The 22,586-nt window shown below is 47.2% G+C and overlaps 1 protein-coding gene across 1 annotated transcript in view; it reads right to left on the reverse strand.

Annotated features, from left to right (window-relative positions):
• Positions 1–22,586, reverse strand: part of LOC147661127 (evC complex member EVC-like) — a 354,890-nt gene that overhangs the window by 45,525 nt on the left and 286,779 nt on the right. The window contains exon 11 of the mRNA XM_086951302.1: positions 9,345–9,443. Coding sequence (XP_086807428.1) covers positions 9,345–9,443 — 99 coding nt within the window. The remainder of the gene's footprint in view (positions 1–9,344; positions 9,444–22,586) is intronic.

Genomic DNA, 22,586 nt, shown 5'->3' on the forward strand with positions numbered 1-22,586 from the left:
TGGAAACCTTCCCCTGGTGTTGGTGGAACCAGATCATAAGAAATAGAGGAATGATGGATACGTTTCTTTCCTCTTCGGGCATACTTTGATCTCTGGACGAATAAGTCTGTTATCCTTTTCTTTGTGACCCTTTTGCAGGACTGTGGGCTTTTCAAGGCTTTCGGCGCTCGCAGTGAAGGGCAAGAGGCGGGTCTTCGTTATAAGGGGTTTTATTGATAGCAATAGGTGATCAGAACAAGTCCTTCTCACTACGGGCGTTCTCCGTGGAGACCGGCTTCTAGATCTTCTCCTTCTTCTAGGCTCTGGTTCTGTCGTCCTCCGATGGCCCGTCAGGCTCCGTCGGGCAGGGGCGTCTTCTGGCTCCGTCTTGAAGCGTGTCCCCTCGATGGTAGCAGGAAGAAACAAACAGAAAGGGAACTCGTGAGAGTACTGTCCGGCAGTCTACCGGCGGTAGGGGAAAAGGAGTGAGGGATTCCAACCACGCGTGAACCCGTTACCCAAATCACAGTGAAGGGCATGTAGGGGAAGGGCTCGGTGCTCAAGATGGGGGAAAACCGGGACCCAGTGAAGGCGTAGGTACAGCCGTACCTCCCTTACGTCCCACCCAGCCCCTGAGCCGGTTACGCACCTGTACGAGCCACGCACCTCCCCCGGGTGAGTGGCTGGGCGAAGCGTGGGGTCGTTGGCCTCCGGGCGTCTCCCAATCCGGCAAGGCTCCTCGATCACGTCCCGATGCTTCCTCCTTCTCGTTCTCCAGTTTCACTCGGCGTTCTTTCTCCTCCTCGTCACTCCGGGTGTACAAGCACACCTGTGTGTTCCGGATGTCCTCTTTTGACGGCCTCCGGTCAGTCCGTGACTCCGCCCACTCCGTATCTTCTGGGCAGTTAAAGGGCCAGTCGCTCTCCTCCTCCTGCAGCACGGCAAAGTCCTCCCCCGAGCTGTGATAGTCGGACTGCTGTGGGATAGAAGAGGGGTTAAAGACAACAGCTTCTCGGTCTCTTGGCACATGGGTCCGTAGTTCGGATCCCGACCTGGACACGGGGCTTACAGTCACGGGTGCCCCGTTACAGACCTCCCCCCTAGGACGCTCACGATCGGGGAGCGGATGACGGGACAGAAAGTCGGCTCCCACGTTGTCAGACCCCTTCTCATGTTTCACAGTGAAGGTGTAAGGTTGGAGAGACAGGAACCAGCGCATTACACGCGCATTGTTGGACTTGTTCCTGGCCATCCAAAGGAGGGGGGCGTGATCAGTGAACAGGGTAAACGGATGACCTTCCAGATAGTACGTGAGTTTCTCCACCGCCCACTTTACTGCCAAACACTCCTTTTCAATTGTGGCATAGCGCAGTTCGCGCGGGAACAGCTTACGGCTGACATACAGTATGGGGTGCACCTTACCATCAGGACCCATCTGAGAGAGCACCGCCCCTATACCATACTCCGAAGCATCAGTATGTAATATGAAGGGTTTCCTGAAATCAGGGGAGGTGAGCACCGGGGCAGAGGTGATGATGCGCTTGAGGTCGGAAAAAGCAGCCAGCATGGCCTCAGTGGGATGTAAGGGGGTAGAGGATTTCCCTGGGTGTCGCAAGGCATCTGACAGGGGAGCGGCTACCTGAGAGAACTGAGGAATAAAGCGCCTGTAATACCCTACCAGTCCCAGGAATGCCCTCAGCTGTTTACGGTTGGTGGGGAATGGGTATTCCGCGATTGCTCTGATTTTCTCTATCTGTGGCTCGATGAGGCCGTGACCCAATACGTATCCCAGGTATTTGACCTTCTGATATGCTATCCGGGATTTTTTTGCATTCACCTTCAGTCCCGCTCTTTCTAGGGCCATAAACACCTCATGTATATGTTGCAGATGGTCCTTCCAGGATGGACTGTGGATGACGATATCGTTGAGATACGCAGAGGCGAACTGGGACACGTCCTTCAGTACTGTATTCATGAGGCGCTGGAAGGTGGCAGGAGCCCCATGAAGACCAAAGGGAAGGACCGTAAACTCATAATGGCCTTCGTGAGTACTGAAGGCCGTTTTACAGCGGTCTTCTTCCCGGAGTGGCACCTGCCAGTATCCCTTGGTGAGGTCGAGCGTGGTTATATATTGCGCCTCACCAAGTCGCTCTATCAATTCGTCGACTCGCGGGAGGGGGTAGGCATCAAAGCTGGAGATCTCATTCAGGGCCCTGAAGTCCATACAGAACCGACGAGAACCATCGGGTTTGGGGATCATGACGATGGGACTAGACCAATTGCTCTTGGACGGTCGAATGACTCCCAAATCTAGCATATCTTCCACCTCCTTCTGTATAGCTCTCCTTCTGGATTCTGGTACTCGGTAAGGCCTTATTTTTACCAATTTCCCGGGAGGGGTTTCGATACAGTGTTCGGCAAGGGTGGTTCTCCCGGGGACACCTGAGAATAGGGGGTCATGGGTGGTTAACACGGTCTTCAGTTCTTCTTGTTGTTTCTCTGTCAAGTCCTCGTTGACTTGTAGTTCGTGTTGGGTAGAATGCCCTTTTCCGGGGGCAACCATGTGGACTTCTGCGGGTACCGGCCCCAACCATTTCTTCAGAATATTGATATGGTAGACCTGTGTTTTGTGGGGGCCCACCTGAAGTCGATAGCTGGTGTTTCCTATGGTGGCGACTACTTTGTGGGGGCCGACCCACTCAGCTCTGAATTTCTGGGTGGAGGACGGCAGGAGGATTAAGGCCCAATCATTGATTTGTAATCTTCTCCATTTCTTTCCTTTGTCGTAACAGGCTTTTTGGCGCTTCTGTTGCGTTTCGAGGTGGGTATAGGCTAGATCGCGCAACTTCCCCAGTCTGGACTTTAGGCTCTGAGCGTATTCTAGAGTGGTCGCAGTTTCTTCTGGTAGTTCGTTCTCCCAGGCGTCCTTCGTCATTTCCATCAGGGATCGCGGTTGCCTTCCATACAAGAGTTCGAAGGAAGACACCCCAAGACTACTCTGGCGCTGTCCTCGGATGACATACAGAGCCAGTGGCAAGAGGTGGTCCCATTCTGCTCCGCTAACCTCCAGCATCTTCCTTAAGGTCGTTTTAAGGGTACGGTTATACCTTTCCACAAGGCCGTCCGTTTGCGGATGATAAGCAGAGGTGCGTATCTGGTGTATATCCAGGTTTTTACATATTTCTCCCATGAGTTTTGAGACGAACGGTGTGCCTTGGCCCGTCAGGATTTCCTTAGGGAATCCGACCCGGCTGAAGACTTCGATCATTTTCTCGGCTACTTGCTTGGTGGTCGTGGCGGTTAGAGGGAAGGCTTCCGGAAACCGGGTCGCGTAATCGACCATTACCAACACATGTTGGTACCCCTTTCGTGTCTTAGGTAGGGGGCCAATGATGTCCATGCCAACCCTTTCGAAGGGTTTCCCTATAATGGGAAGGGGTTGTAAGGGGACCTGAGGGGGCCTGGTCATGTTCTTCCTCTGACAGATACTGCATTCCTGACAGTACACTGCCGTGTCTTTGTAAATACCGGGCCAGTAAAAGTGTCGTAAGATAGATTGGGTGGTCTTTTCCCCTCCCGTGTGTCCCGCTAACAAATGGCTATGTGCGAAGAACAACACTTGACTACGAAATGGGACGGGTACCAGTAGTTGGGCCTCCTCATTGGGTTTCCCCTCCCTGTATAGCAGGTCTTGTTTGATGGTAAAGCGCGGGTACCGATCTGGATTATGTCCCAACCCCTGATGAGCTTGTTCCCAGGCATTGAAAAGAGAGGGATCACTCGACTGGGCGTATCTGAAGCTTCGATCTAATAGCCAGGGTTCAGGGGTGAGCAGAGCAGGAGAGGGGCGACTGGGACTATTCTCCCCTGCATCTGGTACTGAGGAACGATCGGTGCTGTTTTTGAATAGGGACAAAAAGCGAGGGTTGTCAGTGCCAATGATGAGATCTTCGGGTAAGGAAGCCAATACCCCCACCCTTATGGTTTGGGTGTCCCTTTTTCGTATCTGTATGGGAATACTGGCTACTGGGTAGGGTCGCACATCCCCATGGACGCACCTAATGTTAACCATTTGTCTAGGAAGGTATTGGGATAAGGGTACATGCTGTGTCTTGACCACTGACTGCCTACACCCCGAGTCTAGTAAGGCAGATATTAAGGTCCCGTTTACCCTGACACTTACTCTGTACGTGCCTCCCATCTCAGCCGAGAAAAGAACCGGTTTCGGGAGATATCCCACTTCCATAGGTTCATCCGGAGGTCTTCTTTTGGGGCAGTGTCTTGCAATGTGGCCCCAATTACCACAATCGAAGCATTGCGGACCTGAGGTACCCGGAGTAGGGGGTTGCCAGGCTCGTGGTCTAGGGGATTCCCCTTGTCTGATAGGCTTTCGGTCCGGTTTGGGAGCCGGCCTTGTAGTTTTCTCATTCTCCCATCCGGGGTTTCGGGGCTGAGCCCTGGAGAATGAAGAGGCCATGTTGATGGCTTGGGCGGCCGTCAGGTTGTGATGCTGTCTCAGCCATCTCTGCGTGGGGTAAGGGAGTGCCTCCAGATACTGCTCCAGGTAGATGCGGTCCATGATCTCCTCCTTAGAGCTCACCGAAGGAGTCAGCCACTTGTCTGCCGCCATTCGGAGTCGTACAAACAGGGTTCTGGGATTCTCCCCAGAGGCCCCCCTCTCCTTCCGGAATCGAAGCCGATAGGCCTCAGCGTCCAGTCCGAGATGCTCCAGGATAATTTTCTTCACTTCCTGGTACGGGGTATCGCCCCGGGGATTCGCCACCTGATAGGCTGCCTGTGCCTCCCCCACCAGGAGAGGGGCCAGAAAGAAAGGCCATTTCCCCACCGGCCACCCACAGGCCCGGGCGGCCCGTTCGAAGTTGAGGAGGAAGGCGTCCGGATCCTCTCCCGGTTGAAACTTTTGAAGAGCTATGGCCGCCGAGCCATGGGGGATGATTCGTTCTGTTGTTCCACTGGGTAATACCGGGTCCACCCAAGGGGCGGGGTCCCTTGCGGCCAGGGCTTCCTTTAACAAGTCTCTATTGGCCTGTGCTGCACTCAGCTGTTGTTCGGCTACCCACTCTAGCCTTTCCTGGCCTTTGGCTAGCTGTTCAATTACGGTTTCCATCTTCTGTTGGCAGATGGCGTCTATGCCCGCATTCTCCACCACTGTGGGCTTTTCAAGGCTTTCGGCGCTCGCAGTGAAGGGCAAGAGGCGGGTCTTCGTTATAAGGGGTTTTATTGATAGCAATAGGTGATCAGAACAAGTCCTTCTCACTACGGGCGTTCTCCGTGGAGACCGGCTTCTAGATCTTCTCCTTCTTCTAGGCTCTGGTTCTGTCGTCCTCCGATGGCCCGTCAGGCTCCGTCGGGCAGGGGCGTCTTCTGGCTCCGTCTTGAAGCGTGTCCCCTCGATGGTAGCAGGAAGAAACAAACAGAAAGGGAACTCGTGAGAGTACTGTCCGGCAGTCTACCGGCGGTAGGGGAAAAGGAGTGAGGGATTCCAACCACGCGTGAACCCGTTACCCAAATCACAGTGAAGGGCGTGTAGGGGAAGGGCTCGGTGCTCAAGATGGGGGAAAACCGGGACCCAGTGAAGGCGTAGGTACAGCCGTACCTCCCTTACGTCCCACCCAGCCCCTGAGCCGGTTACGCACCTGTACGAGCCACGCACCTCCCCCGGGTGAGTGGCTGGGCGAAGCGTGGGGTCGTTGGCCTCCGGGCGTCTCCCAATCCGGCAAGGCTCCTCGATCACGTCCCGATGCTTCCTCCTTCTCGTTCTCCAGTTTCACTCGGCGTTCTTTCTCCTCCTCGTCACTCCGGGTGTACAAGCACACCTGTGTGTTCCGGATGTCCTCTTTTGACGGCCTCCGGTCAGTCCGTGACTCCGCCCACTCCGTATCTTCTGGGCAGTTAAAGGGCCAGTCGCTCTCCTCCTCCTGCAGCACGGCAAAGTCCTCCCCCGAGCTGTGATAGTCGGACTGCTGTGGGATAGAAGAGGGGTTAAAGACAACAGCTTCTCGGTCTCTTGGCACATGGGTCCGTAGTTCGGATCCCGACCTGGACACGGGGCTTACAGTCACGGGTGCCCCGTCCCTAAAGCTTTCAATTGGGCCTCTGCATAATTTAACCACCCGATCCTTTTATAGTAATCTAATTTGCAGCAGACCCTAATGATGGTTTGGGTCAAGTCCACCATAGACCTCCGCCATAATGAGAGCCACAGCAGGACTGGAGCCAATCTTATGCTATTGCTCAGGTAGGGGAGCCCCAATTCAAGATGTAAGATATAGTTTGGGGCTGATTGTGGTAAGGACACACGATTTTTAAAGAAGGAGTCTTCTATTTGATGTAACGAGGCAGCGTTCGCCAAACCCCAAACTTCGGCCCCATATGTTGCAGCAGACTTTGTTTTGGCTGAATATATATTTTTGATTACATCCAGTGGGCTTCCTCCCAATTTTTTGGGAAAACTTTTAACAGAGTTGATGCTCCTTTGCATATCCTGCCTCTTTACGCCACTAAATTAGACCATGAGTGATCTTTATCAAAAAGCACTCCAAAATATGAAAAGGAGTCAACCACCTCGATTTTCTTTCCTGACAACTGGAAATGGGGATATTTCTCACATCTTGCGGCTTCAGCCACAATTATGGAATGATTTGGATTCATTAACTTTTAGATCAAGAAAGGCCATGCTGTGATTAGCATTTGTAGGGCTGACCCAGATCTGGACATTAATACTGCTTCGTCAGTGTACTCCAAAATCGGAAGGGAGTATGATCATATTTGGGCACATTCACCGGTAGAGCAGACAGGGAGGACTCTACACCGTTCGTGTAGCTGGAAAAAATGAACTTGGAAAGAACACACCCCTGTCTTACTCCCTTTTCTATTTTAAAGAGGCGAGTGCACTCCCCCTTCCTGTCATACCTTACACAGGCAGTGGCACTGGCATACAGCTGACGAATAAATCCAATTATCGGCGGATCGATACTCATACCCTCCATCATGGACCACAGGAGTGTGACACACAATCGAAGGCTGAAGTTAGGTCCATGAAGGCCATATAGAGCTTCCCGCCTTTTGCCTTAGTATGTTTCCATATGGTTAGGGAGAGGTTTAAACACTGGTCAACCGATCCCATTCCTCTACGGAACCCATATTGCGCCTTCATACAAATATCTTGTGCCTCCAATCGGTGCACAAGAACCCATCCCATAAGTTTGGCAGTGGCATCAAGAAGAGATATGGGGGGATAATTCTTTGGAGACCCCCCTCTCCCCTTTTTTATAAATAGGCACAATTACACTCTGGTTCCAAGAGAAAGGAGGGCCTGCTATCTGAATGCTATTAAAAATATTTGCAAGTAAAGGGACCCACATATCGTAATTCTGCTGAAAGAGGTCAATTGGGACTCCATCTGGTCCCGGCACCTTACGGGGGTTACTGGATTCCAACGCCATTCTGATCTTTGATACAGAGAAAGTTAGCCCTCCCTGAGATAAAGGCTCTGGACAAGATAATAGTGGGTTTGGGGAGGTTGCTAGACCAAAAATTCCTTTAAAATATCTCACTCATGCCTCTTCATCTACATGCACATCTAATGTAGGATCACTGGTGTCTTTAAAATGTGGGGCATTCACAATTTTCCAGAAGTCTCTGCTACTGCCTGAGATAGCTGCTTGCTCGAGGTCTGCCCATGCCTGCGCCCTAAAATCTTTCTATCTCACCCTCCTCGCTAGTTTATAATCTTTGCGTAACACGCGAATCAAAGAGGAGTCTCTAGGATGGGTTATTAGGGTGTTTACAAGGTCTTTTTCGCTGTGGTGCAGGCTGTATCAAACCACCCAGTATTAGAGGTAGCATTTGGTAACTTGACTCGAGTAAGTGCTACTTATTCTTTCGCCAAAAGGGCAATGATCTGGGTAACCAAGAATAAAGGCGATGTGTTCTCTAGCAGGCAAACTAATACTTCCTCCTTTCCCTGGACTAGGATTTCGGGGCCCTGAATTAATTTATGTCCCTGTGACCACTTCAGTTTATAACCGTTTTTCCTAGACAAGTTCAGACCTTCTACAACCTTGTTGTGCTCCTTAGGGATGGATAGAATGCTTAAGTGACTAGATAACCTGGTGTGGTCGCTATGGGAGGAAAATCAGGTGCTCGTATGGGAGTAGGTTTAACAAGAAATATAAAAAGAAGGAAAATAAAGTGCATTGTAGGAAGGTAACTTTTTGCTGACAGGCTTGTGCATTGAAAGTTTTATTTTCACATATTGCAGAGGATTCTTTTTCAGATGCTTGCATTAAGGATGGGCACACAAGGGTGAGCTTGCCAAGTGTGCTGAGTGATGCTTTGAAAGCAGAGCTGTTATAGTAAAAGTGGTTTTATCAGCGCTGAAAGAAAAACCAAATTCATGCCCTCTGTTTCTTGTAGGCTCCTACTCCCTTCCTGCCTGTGGTCAGCTTGTTGCTCGTGTCCCCTCTTGTGTGACCTCTGCTTTCCCTGTGCTGACCTTGTCCTTCACCCCTGCCTTCCATTGCCCTTGAGTTGCCCCTGAGGCCTGCCCTCCGTGGCTAGCTTGCTGACCCTGCCCCCTCTCACCTGTCCTCCATTCTCTGTGTGCTGCCCCAGTCCTCCCTCCTCGCCCTATATTGCCCGGGGGCAGCTCCTGCCTCCCCACCTGCCCTCCATAGTCATCTTGTTGCCCCTCCTGCCTGCCTTCATTCTCCATTTGCTGCTTCTGTCCTTCCCGCCTGCCTTCCATGGGCTGCCCATGCACTTCTGCCTGCCCTTCATGGGGAGTTTGTTGCCCCTGCCCCCGTGCCTGGCCTCTATTTTTCATATGCGGTGCCTGCCACTCTGGCTTGCCTTCTGTGGTCCGTGGGCTGCCACTGCCCTTCCTGCCTGCTCTCCGTGGTCCGTGGGCTGCCCCTGCCCTTCCTGCCTGCTCTCCGTGGTCTGTAGGCTGCCCCTGCCCTTCCTGCCTGCTCTCCATGGTCTCTGGGCTGCTCCTGATGCCCCTTGCCTGCCCTCTGTTGTCCGCGTGCTGCCTATGCCTCTCTGACCTGCCCTCAATTGTTGTGTGCTCCTTTACAACTGCAGTATATTTGTCCTAAATGAATATATTTACTGAAATAAATAAAAAAGTATATATAATCACACACCTCTTTAGCCACTACATTTTTAATACACGATTTTAAATCACCGGAACGTATTCTGGAAAGTATTTGTCTACCCACTAACATGGCATTGCATTCGTGAATAAATATATAATTGTACCTCTATGTTGAAGAGGAACATGCTGTGCTTTCTGTCTAAACCAGCATAGTTTTATGTTAATCAATAAATATTTGTTTTACCTTGCAAAGGTCAGCAACAGCTTCAGTGGTTTTGCAATCTTCCTCTTCTTCCAGGTCACACCAAATTTCCCTTTGCTTTTCCATAAGCTTGTGGTAATCCTTGAATAGATATAAATGTAGAGTTATTTCTGTGTTCAACGTCTTTTAATGAATGGTTACAAGGCATGTAGTCCACATAGAAGTCCAAACTGTACTCAACAGAATCAGTACGTTATTCATATATGACATTTGTATATGTAATGTAGACCACCTGGGTGGTCTTCCGGATGCTAACCAGCCGCGGTCCATGCAGGTAACAGCGGTGGGGCCGCATGGGGTTATTTGGAGGGACGGTGCATAGGAAAAATTAAATAATTAATTTTCCATATTTTCCAAACTATGTTCACCATTGAATTTATTTTTACTATCAAGTAGAAAAATATTTTGATTGACCCATTTATCATTTTACTAAGCCAAAAAAGTAACTTTTATTCATGACTAGTCCTTACCATGGAACATTTAGCTTTCACTGCACAGTGACAAACAACATTTTACAACTGTTCACAGCAGGGCATATTGTTCCTTAACATATGAAAGGCTCCACTTTTATATTTTATGCAACCAGCCCTATAGGTTACATGGCACATGTAGAGGAGGATTAGCAATGTACATGAGTGGTGTAAATCGTCCTGCAGGCTTCATCATGCCTTTAATTCCATACCAATTCATGAAATGGCCTCACAGAAAAGTTAAATTAACCAATTGGGGAAAAACAATTGTTCTGTAGAATTTTAGGTAACACATTGCAGCAATAAATAGGAGTCATAATACCGGAAGAGACTGGGTCCATAAAACGTACAAATCCAGGATGGCCACACAGAAAAGGCATGCTGGTCAAATATAATGAAGCCATCAGAGGCATGGTACGTAAAAGAATAGAACACAAGTACAACTCTTTAAATAGTCAATTGTTGTTAAGCTATAAACAACTATGCCAAAGGAAGAAGGCTATAATGTGCACTTCGGAACTCTGTTGAATGGGGCATATTCACATTTGATAAAAAAATATATGTATTACTTGTGTCTTTGATTTTATGTAGCATATAATATGCTAGATGACCTGTCACACTGAATCCTCTTTACATTGCTCCAACACCTTTCAAGGCCCACTTCACGCTTCATAAAACAGCATGAATCAAACATACAGAAAAGCTGTGGGAATTCACAGCTATTCAACATTGATGCTCACAAACTCTAGGTGAAATTTCCAGCCAAAATTGTTTTGGATGGGATTTTGTTTCTGCACTTTTAGTTTTGCTAATAACTTTGCCACAGTTAGAAGAATCTAAATAAAACTTTCCAAACCAAAACGTTCATCCACCTCAGCTCCTTCTTGAAATGTTTCAGGGTGATCCATCAAGCAGGGGTCGAGGAAAAAGAGGATCTCCAAAAACGTATTCCCCATGCAATTTTTATAGACAAAATTAGATAATGAACAAAAAGAATTACGCCAAATTTGGCAGAACACTGGATCCTGAAAACATGTTTTTGTGATTTGGTGTAAATCTGTTTAGTAGCTTTTTAGAAATTATGGTACAAAATTCATAGATACCTAGTGTTGAAGGCCTCTCGCAGGACTGGGCGAACAAAAGTTGAGATCTGATTGATTGCTGACAACATCAACAAAGATGTTTGGCAGCCATATTAGGATTCAAGTCCCTGTGTCCTGAAAAATAATACAATAACATAGGGGGGACGGGTAGGCATACTGTGACACACTAGGCCTTGTAGGTGTCTCTCACAGGGACCCCCTTCTCAGGGCTAAATTAACTAAAAGTTGGCTTTGTGGTACCGCGGTTGTACCGCAACGATGCAGGCAGGGAAAATTGCACTGCTCCAGCTATGAGAGCAGAAAGTAGTTTCCACAGGAATTGATCACATTCACTGTTGCAGAGGCCGCAACTGTATGGCCCCCAACATGTTAAAAAGTTGTTGGTACCAGGGCACCAACAAAAAAACGTACAGCTGGCTCTCACCAGCAGCAAACAAGAGTGGTGACTGAGGAACCGGTAGTACCCCAGGGGCCTTAGACCTCCCCCACAGCTCCTAACGTAAGGATGAGATTATGGTACCAACAAAAAAAATAAAGACGTGTGGCACTCTGCCGCATGCAGAAAAGAGCAGGAGCTTTGCTGCTAATAAATTATTTACTCCTCCTGAGAGAGTGCCCCCATTATGCCCTTGAAAGCCTTTGTTTTGGAAAAAGATTTGTGGTGGTATCCCAAAGAGGGATGGACAACACCAAAAGTAAATTTTAATATTGAGGGGGTGGAGGGAGGGCTGCAGCACCCTTCATGAACATTAAAACAAATGTTGCAGTAACGTTCCTGGGTCATTAAAAGCATGACCTCAGTAGAGCTTACTATCATTTTCAAGACATCCAAGCTGGAGTGGTTTTCTCGTCAGCTGGAGTGTGGGAACGATTTGCTGTTGGTCATATGAGGCCTGAAGTGTGTACAAGAAAGACTCTGGCACTGATCAATGTTGGTTTGAATAAACATTTTTTTTATAAAGGTTTATTGGCAAACATTGCAATGCTTGTTAATAATGTGGTTGAATGTGGCTTTGGATTCTATTGGTTTTAATGTGTAATTGTAGCATGATTGCTGGTTCATTAAGGTAGAGGACCCTTGAAAATGTCAACAGGCTTGCGTTCATAGATTAATGTGGTGAAACCTTGACAAAGCCAATAGGCATACCTTGATCATTGATGTTGCCACCCCCTAACAAAGCCAACAAGTCTGCCTTTTATATATTTTATATATTGATGGTGACCCCTTGACAAACTAGTGGACAAGCCTTATTTAAAATGACACCACTTTACATTGTGATGCGTGCTCTAATTGCTGGGACTGCACATGTGATGGGGAGGCGATTCCGCACACTATGGGGCTGGGTCCAGAGCCTGTGTGCCAAAGGCCAGTGACATTATAGGTAGGTATGGTAGAAAGGTCATACCTTTCCTTAAAAAAACATGAAATTTACTGAAAAAACAAAGGTTACATAGATATTATAGTAAGAAAGGGTAATAAGATCTTAATTCACAATTAAGAAAAACCCTTAGAAATTCACTGAAAAACATAGGTTAAAGTTACGCTATTGTTAGGTCTGGTAATAATATCTTTTTTTATGTTAAAAAAATCCCTAGAAATTCACTGACATTTTTTTTTTAAAAAAGCCCCATTAGGTTCCCAGACCCTACTCCACACAACCTTCACCCTGTGCAAAACTCTCCATGGAGAGCCCCCTCCTTCCAAAACATCCATGCCCCATTACGTGGCCAAATCCTACTACATAAAACCTTTGGCCTGTACATATCTCTTCACAGAGAGCTCACTTCTACGAAACACTCAAGCCCCATTAGGTAGGCAAGCTTCTTACATACACAGCCACCACCATGTGCTCAAATCTTCATGCAGAGTGCACTCCCTCTAGACGCCCAAGTCCCATTAGGTTGTCAAGCTTCCACTACCCAGAGCCGTTACTTTATGCACAACTTTCATGGAGAGCATACTACCTGCAGACTTTCAAACCCTGTTCGGCGGTGAAGCTCCTACTATGCACAGCCTTTGTAATGTGGATAACTCTTCGTGGAAATCCCAAACCCTCCACACACCCAAGCCCTATTGCTGCAAAGTCTTGCACTCATTAGCAGTAAAGAAGCTATAGAAATGTTTCTTTAGATATAGCTGACAATATAACATTCAGTGTTAGAATCAGTTAGCAAACTGTCACACTCATTGGATGATGACAAAAGTGCTATAATCAGTGATGTCATTTAACGTAATCATAAGCAGTGGGGGGGTGCAAATTATAGACAGCTCAGTAAATTATAACTAGTGAATTTCAGGCTTTGCTGTTTAAAGTTTTAAAGTTGGAATTAAATTTTTCACCCCTAACTATAACATCAATTTGACCTTTGTTTTTTTCAGTGTTCACACTCACAAGTGTATATATATATATATATATATATATATATATATATATATATATATATATATATATATATGTGTGTGTGTGTGTGAACACTGAAAAAAGCTGTAATATATATATATATATATATATATATATATATATATATATATATATATATATATATATATATATATATATATATATATATATATATATATATATATATATATATATATAACAGCAGGTTCTCTTTAGTTGGCGGTGCGTGCTTTGCGGCTGGACCACGCCGCTATATATGACAGTAGGTTCTTTCAGTGAAAGAGTATAAGCCGCACTCCTGTTGGTGAGTTTGAAAAAGATTTTATTTCACTTGCAGGATTCTAGCCGTTCTTGTCCTGATGCATTTCGGTCTGTTCACAGACCTTTTTCAAAGGAGGCTGGTTACATCACAGGGTGGAGAGGCGTACATTTCCAGTGGCTCATCTGTGTGTGTTTTAATCCCCAGGTGGGCGTCGCTAATAACTAGATGGAATGTTTGTCCCTTGGTGGATGCCGCAGTCAGCTCTATCCGTGAGGCTTGCTGGTCTTTGTAGTCTGCCCCTCTTCCCTCATTACTGTTCCGTGGGGGGCGGCGATGTGTAAGGAACCATGTTCTAGCCTGCTTTCACCTGCGCCCCATACTACCTATTCTCGAGGTGATGAGGGCCAAAACCAAGCTCCAGTCCCTGGCGGCTTCCCCTGCCCTCGAAGCTCTAGCAAAGAAACAAGGTTTGGTCCGATGACGGGCAGTCGTGGGAGCTCTTTAGTTGGCGGTGCGTGCTTTGCGGCTGGACCACGCCGCTATATATGACAGCAGGTTCTTTCAGAGAAAGAGGATGAGCCGCACTCCTGTTGGTGAGTTTGAAAAGCTTTTATTTCACTTGCAGGATTCTAGCCGTTCTTGTCCTGATGCATTTCGGTCTGTTCACAGACCTTTTTCAAAGGAGGCTGGTTACATCACAGGGTGGAGAGGCGTACACTTCCAGCGGCTCATCTGTGTGTGTTTTAATCCCCCGGTGGGCGTCACTAATGACTAGATGGAATGTTTGACCCTGGTTGACACCGCAATCGGCTTGATCAGTGAATATATATATATATATATATATATATATCCAAAAATATGCAGGTCCCAACTTTAAAGAGCAGCCACACACGAACACATTCAATGATGTTTATTTCATCCAACTCGCCAGCAGGTGCAAACCAGCGATGTACTCCTTCATCTGCTGCCATGCCAAACGCGTTTCGAGAGCTGCTGCTCTCTTCGTCAGTGGCCAGGTGCTTCTGAGTCCATGGCGCGCCTCATAAGTTTTCAGTCCCCGCCCCCTGGGTGTGTCACCTTCCCAGCGGCGTTTCTGGGCTTTGTAGTCCTTGTATTCAGAGAGGCGTGTGCATGGAAATGCGGGCGAAATGCTCCCAAGTGGGTGGGAGTACACACCGATAGCTGACACCTGCCCCGCTTCTCAGTGGGTGAAAGCATGTTGCGCGGACATTCCTGCAATGCCCAACGCTGTCCGTGTCCTTGTTAGCCCAATGTCGGTGGTAACGTAGGTTCTGCCACAGCAGCAGGCTGCTCCTCACGACCAGGGCGGCCGTTTTTAAATCCAAAAATATGCAGGTCCCAACTTTAAAGAGCAGCCACACACGAACACATTCAATGATGTTTATTTCATCCAACTCGCCAGCAGGTGCAAACCAGCGATGTACTCCTTCATCTGCTGCCATGCCAAACGCGTTTCGAGAGCTGCTGCTCTCTTCGTCAGTGGCCAGGTGCTTCTGAGTCCATGGCGCGCCTCATAAGTTTTCAGTCCCCGCCCCCTGGGTGTGTCACCTTCCCAGCGGCGTTTCTGGGCTTTGTAGTCCTTGTATTCAGAGAGGCGTGTGCATGGAAATGCGGGCGAAATGCTCCCAAGTGGGTGGGAGTACACACCGATAGCTGACACCTGCCCCGCTTCTCAGTGGGTGAAAGCATGTTGCGCGGACATTCCTGCAATGCCCAACGCTGTCCGTGATATATATATATATTTCAGTTAACTGACTGGTGAATCATCTGTATTTTTTTGTGTTAAATATTAATATGTTATAACTGACATATTTACCTAACTATGACATCACTTTAACTTTTATTTCAGTGAACACACACATATATGTTCTCTGAAACAAAAGTTAAAGGGATGTTATAGTTAGGAGAAAAGGTCGGTTACAACATAATATTTTACAAAAAGAAAAAACACTAAGATTCACCAGTTATAGTTAACTGAAATAACTATACCTTGCACCCTGAAGTAACCATAACTCATACCCCCACCACACAATAAAGTACAGTGGGCCCCTGAGATGGAGTCACTGGGGACATACCATGGCTCGGGTGAGGGGTAGTACACCCAGGCTGCATTAAAGTGAATTTGGCCCCAGGAGGCGAGGTTCCCGGGGCCTTTAAATGCACTGGGAAAGTGGCTGCAGGTTCCCCTCTACATAAAAAAGTGTTCTTATATAAGTAGCTCTCAGTACAGAAAAGGTTTGATACCCCTGTTTTAGGCAATCTTCCTCAAAACACAAGATTAGGAAGATTAGTAAGAACTTTGAAAGGTAACTCAATCCATCTAAAGTTGACATTAAGAAGGCAATTCATTTTACAAATTCAGTAGTTAAACCTCTAAACAAAAGTACATTATGAAAAGTTGTAACTGAAGAAAATTAGTTATGCAATATATACATGTCAAACTTGCACAACATTTGCATAAAACATGTTGTATTTCTTTTGACAACTTGGCATGGGGAAATTTGTAATTTGAACAGACTTATGAATATCCAAAGCAGAAAACAAAAAAACCTACCTACAAAACAGCCAGAGATGCCAGACAGGATAGTGACAGAAACAGATGCAGCAGATTAAATAATGCGGTCTGATTCAGGGGCGCATAAACACATCATCCATGTTTAGAAGTAGACTGTAATGATCCTTTCATGCTGCAGCTGTGAAGATTTTTGTAACACATCATCTTGTTGAAGAACATTAAGTAATACGCTGGGGATGATGGAATAATGACTATGATGTTCAAGATATTTAGCAAGTACCCCAGACTTTGATTTGGTTGTCAGTTCTTTATTTATATGGGGGCACCTGCTCTGAATGGGTAGCATCCCTAGACAGTGTCAAACCTTCCAATTAAGCTACAGATAAACTGTATCCTCTGGCCTCCTCTGTCTACTTTTACTGTCACTTCATCTCAAGGATATAATCAGAGCAGAGTCATCTGCTTGCAGTACCAGAATGAGTTTCTGCCCATGCATTATTCTTCACTGGCAGCTTGGCAGGCCATCTTTTCACTTGAACACCTATCTGTGCACTAACATTAGATTCCTGCGTTTGATATCTGCCTGTGCTTGAAAACTGGAAAAGAAATGACATTTTGTTATTTACCTACATTCTTCTATCTAACGCATCCTGCTTAAGACACAATAAAACAATGAGCCGTGCAATCATTTTTTGGTATTTAATAAAAAATGGTAATCCAAAAATAGCAATGAGCATAAAGACTAGCTGGACCATCCGGACCATGCCATGTGTAGGAGTACAAACCGAGCATATAGTTTAGCTCTGTCTTCACTATCATATTATTACTCCCTCTGTACTGTCATGTATAAACTATTTTACTGCTGCACAATCCTTAATTTGAATTGTCAAAACACAAGGACACAACAATGAACGATTCAGGCTATTCAATCCTTTAATCAACACATCCTGCGCCCTTTTGCACCAAAGGGCAGAATGCACAAATCACCAGACTGATCTCTGTGCTGTTGCTTAAACTATTTCTGAACTTGGGGGCGTGATCTGGAATGGTTCAAATGGCGTCTCCGACAACAGTTCTGATTCAACCGGCATAAATGAATAGATATCTAATGCAAAATGTAGCTAATTTTATGTTATGACGTTTTGTCACAATGATATAAAAGAGAGAAGCTTCAACTCTTTAGCAAGGTGCCACCTATGAGCGGGCCCATAACAAGGCAGGCAGTGCTTAATTTGTAAAAACAAATTGAGTGTCTGTGCCCAGAGCACTGCTCAGAAGCGCTATTAAACACCAATGAACCGAATACCAAGGCTGCGTAGTCCTGAATCCACCACCAGATGCTCCCTGTTCCTTTGGTTTACTCTTCCAGGTTCCTGCTTTCTCCTTTGGCAATAGTTTTTCATCTTAGTGCCCACACTGTCATCCGCTCCCCCTTGCATTTTATACACTTGCCCATATAATGATTACACTGGACACATTGTTATGGGTAAAGAACTGCTGCAGGCTTATTTTCATACAACAAAAGTATGACGTTTTAGTGGGTTATCTTACGGGCGATCCAGGGCAGGCAGCCCCTCGCTGCCCCGCCCGCCTTATGAGCCAGCCGGCAAGGTGGGTCGACACCCGGACAGTGCAGCCTTTGCTGATCCCCTTACGGATCACGTGATCATGTCTTATACTCCCGCCCCTTTCAGGGCGGAGCGTGGTATGGCACACCCCCGGTTGGTCAGGCCCCCCAACCGCCCGAAGGCCTAACGGCGCGCCGTCGCGGTTTTCCCGGGACCACCCTGCGGCTCCAGTTCTTTGGCTCAGGCACCCTTACTGTGCCAGGCAGAGGTACCCTTACTGTACCGGTCTGCCGCAGAGGTACCCTTACTGTACCCGTCTGCCTCCAGATCCCCCTGTAACTCCGCCTGCAACACAAAAGAAAACATTAGAACGTCCAAATCGGCATGCCACCGGCCCAGCTGCTGGGTATGAGGACAGGGTGGGTGCAGCGAGGCAGGCATGCGTAGGACGACTGGAACAGGGCTGAACAGAAGGCAGAACGACCGACAGAGAGGTCGCATCCTGGACGGCAGGGGCCTCTATACCAGGCCCGCCCCCCAAAGCGCCCTCCCCCGGATGCATCTCACTGGTGCACCCGGCCGGAGGAGGGGCTGCTGAACTGCTTGAGCCTCCCCCTCTGCGAGGACTGGAGGAGGGGGGTGCTCGACTAATGGGCACTAAGGGGGCTGCCCTGCTGATGTCCCCCTGCGGGGGACGCGGGCAGCTGCATTCTCTCCCTCCTTTCCTGTTTTTGTGTTTTTCCCTCTCTTGCATTCGGAAATGAGTATTGGACCCAAAAAACGAGTGCTGCGGTCCCCTCTTGCAACCACGGGCTCAGATTAAGCACTGAAGGCAGGCCCTTGATTTAAGTGTTACGCGCGGAGACATTTACTTGTACTGACAGGGAATGCTTGCCTGTCCCATGGGAGAGAAGGATTTGAAGTATGGTGACCCATCACAGCATAATTCTTCACCAGCGGCCTTGTGCCTGTCATCAAGTGAGAGCGCCAAGGTTTGAAGTGAGACCCTATTCAGCCTCACAATTCAAACCTTGAGGTCATTATTCAACTATGGAGCAGTACTTTCAGAGTAAAGCGGTGAATACCCCATGCCATTTAGTCAGCAGTCAGATCCACTAATCAAACTACTACCCTAACTGCAGGGTTTTGTAAATCTGCACTAGATCCTGCCGGGGTTTGGAAGCCATAATTTTGATTTTGTGACTGAGTTCCTTTTTAGGTCTGGCTTGGCTGCACACCTGTTTTTAGTCCCTATGTGACCATGAGAAAAAAATATTTAGAAGCACTACAGAGAGAGAGAGAGAGAGAGAGAGAGAGAGAGAGAGAGAGAGAGACATTGGCTCCGCCAAGATGTTAGTTTGATTCTGCACAAGTATTTGAATGGGTAATAGTTGTGTTAGTCCACCTAAGTAGTTCCCTGCCATCAGGTGACTGAGGATCAGAGCGGCCTCACGTCTGTGTGTACATTGCACACCTGTGTCACATGTCTGTGGCATCAGTGGCCACCATGATAGGTGGTGAATTGGCACATAGTGTATAGTGGGAACATGGAGGCGTGATAATCGTGGAAGGAGGTGAATGATTCATGACTGGAGCTCACTCTTGCTATCCTCAGCTTAACAGATGGGAGAGGAAGGCAGCTAGGTATACCATAAGCATAGCCCAGACATGGTGGATGAGCATCATTGCCTTGAAGCCTGCTACAACCTGCCTCGTACCAGTCACTCGCCCTCTACTCTGCCAGATCATAGGCAGAAGCAGTCTCCAGCTCTGCCTCACATGTGTGCACAGCACCCATAACACCATTTCAAAATGTGCCTTTGAGTCAGGAGGCCTGATGCAAATCCATCATTGTAAAATGGCGCTGCAATGGCGGTCAGACTCAGGCGGGCTGGGTCACACACCTGTGGAGCAGAGGGACAGCAGCTGCACTGCTCATTCACATATAGCAATACACATGCTTCCATAAGTGCTGTAACAGCATTTAAAATAAAATGATTGCTGCTGAGTGGGTAATGCACATTGTACATTGAGCTGTCAAACACTTTTGAGCCACTGCAACACTCTGCGCCGGCGCATGATACATTGCAACTGGAAAGGCAACAAGCCTGCAATCATAGCTCAAACAATGGCCATGGCCAAAAGTAAGAATATATATTTTGAATACACAAAAAATAACACACATTAAGGAATGCACGGGCAGGTCCATTTTTAGGTTGAGCCTGAGGAGCGTGCATGCGCTGCTCTACGAGGCATGTAGTATTGAGTTAGGATGTGAAGCTGCACCCACTCTCCGCCAATAGTTTCAATTGGCTAGTGGCATTGTACTTCTTAAATGCTGACTTCCGATTCCTTCACGCCTTGTTATTCCTTCCTTAGTGTCGCCTTGTCTTCTTTTGAAACCTCCTATGGCGACTGGCCATTTTACTTCGTATGTTACACGGTATGTCTTATTCAGTCTGTGTGCACTATTTTCTTTAATAGATTTTGCCCTTCTGAAGGCAGGACATGCTTTCCTTACATTCAGTGCGCCATGCGCACTTTCACTTTCCCGATTCTTGCATTCAGTGCGCCATGAGCGCTTTCACTTTCCCGATTCTTGCATTCAGTGCGCCATGGGCGCTTTCACTTTTCCGACTTTCTGCAAATGCTTGTGTTACACCTTTCCCATATTTCTGTCATAGCTGCACTGAACAAATGTTCTAAGGTAGGTAATTTGCCATACAAACCGCTGGGACATATCTTTACCAAAGTAGAAAACTACTTCAAGTCGATAGACAAGCTATTCCTGCTGTTTCAGAGCAACTTGAAAGCTTTGCAGGGGAGCATGACCGGGATAAAACGCCATTAAAATCTACGATCATATATTCTCCAGGACTGAAAACATGAACAGTAGAGTGAATGATATTGTTTTCAATCAATAGTAAGGATTTCCCCTGAAGAAGGGAATTGTTTGTCCCGAAATGCATTGGGCATGAATCGTTCAGGATAAGTTGTATTTCGAAAGATACATTGTAATTGTAATTCTGACGATTTGTAAAACAACTCAAGTTGAGAATTCATGAATGTTAATGAATTTTGCAGATGCTATATTAGGCTCTGAAAGTAACATAAATCTACAGAAAACAGAGATTAAAAGCATTATGTGTAGTAGAATGAAATGAAATGAAAAATTCCATTTATATAGCGCATAACCACCCGGAGGCCTCGCAGCGCTTAATGACAATTGTACTGCAATTCGTAAGAGTGACAAGTTATAATTATGAACAGTGCACACTGTATTCAAATTTAATTGCTTGATATATTATTAATGTAGATTTAAAGATTGCCACTTTCTTGAATATATTCTTGCGACACCCAGAAAGACTTTCCTTGCCAAGGATGAAGAGTCTATGCTCGAGTGTTCTTTCTAATCCTGGCCTATGTGTGCCCACATCTTTTAAATAGTACTATAGGTAACTCAGGTATTGACAATAACCATGAGAGTAAAAGGGAACTGACTGTGATCTGTATTGGTATATATTTCCTGTTTGGATAAATGGCAGTAGTTGTTGCGTATGCATTCACAGCAGGTATTTTATCTTCTACCAATAGATTGGTTCCTTCTATTTGATTTTTTTTCTGTTTTTAGCTTGATGTTCTATTTTTTCCTGTCTGTGCATTATGTGTGTGAATGTTCATTGTGGGAATGTTTAGAAATGTAAGTGGTGTGGTGCTTCATGGTGTTGTCTGACTGTTGTTTGTAGACTGGGATTTGGCTGGCTGTGTGTGTGGACTGGCATTTGGCTGGAGGTGTGTAAGGACTGGCAGATAGCTGGCAGGGTGTGTGGACAGGTGGCTGGCTGGCAGTGTGTGTGTGTGTGTGTGTGTGTGTGTGTGTGTGTGTGTATTTAGTGACTTGCTGCTGGTCACTACACACACAATGGCAGCCAAATGCCACACTCCACCAGCGGCCAGGTGGTGTTCTTGCTGTATCAGATCTGAAGGCGAAATACAGTGATGGGGTCTTGAATGGGGCTGTTTTTAGATCTTGCATACGCAGCGCGCAGGAGCTACTTTGGAGTGACCTCTTGGAATCACTCCGGGCTTTTGTGGAAACTCGTGCATGCTCTGCACTGTTTCCAATGAGCCCTTGTGCATGTATGGCGTTTACCTTGCGGGAGCGAGCAGCGGCGCCATCTGTTTGCAATTATTGCGCCTGCAGCTGCTCGCTCCCATAAGGTAAACGCTGCGTGTTGTAATCCACTCTCTCTCACATCGGTGCACGCTAGGTGTGCAACGTTATCCTCTGCGGGCATGTTTGTGCTGCTTCCCTCTGTGACGCAGATGCACTGTCTCACACTTGTGCGTTCTTAACCTCTACATGGCAGGTCACGCTCCCTCACGCTTGTGCATATCATTTGTGGTGGTTTATTATGTGCGGCAGGGCACTTTCTCACGGCTATGCCGATCCATTTTTTTTTACGAACTATTCTGTCCTGCAAATACCTGCCTGGTGATGCACGTCACCTCATACCCTGCAGTGAACAACACCCTCCCTCCCTACAAGCTTAGCAAAACCTCCTACTGTGTGAGTTGCTGGGAAAGAGCAGCTTGTCTGACACCTCGTGTATTAACAAACGTTCTCTATAGCACTGTGTGAATTGTCAGAGTACCCTCTGCAGGCAAGGGGATCCTACACCTGTAAGGCCTGTTTCTGGTCCAATGTAAGCTACAAACCTACCACTTCTAAGTCTCATATACCTGGGGGTCTGTCTCTGCTGGATGGCATGGAGGTATCTCGCTGCCTGGATCCGAAGCTACGCTGCGGCTGGTAGTGAGCGCATTTGTTAACATGGCTGGTCAGCGAGTCATGCATGGCTGGTCATCAGTCGCGCAATGCC

The sequence above is a fragment of the Lissotriton vulgaris genome, unplaced genomic scaffold (assembly GCF_964263255.1).
Source record: "Lissotriton vulgaris unplaced genomic scaffold, aLisVul1.2 SCAFFOLD_1323, whole genome shotgun sequence".
Lineage (NCBI taxonomy): Eukaryota > Metazoa > Chordata > Amphibia > Caudata > Salamandridae > Lissotriton > Lissotriton vulgaris.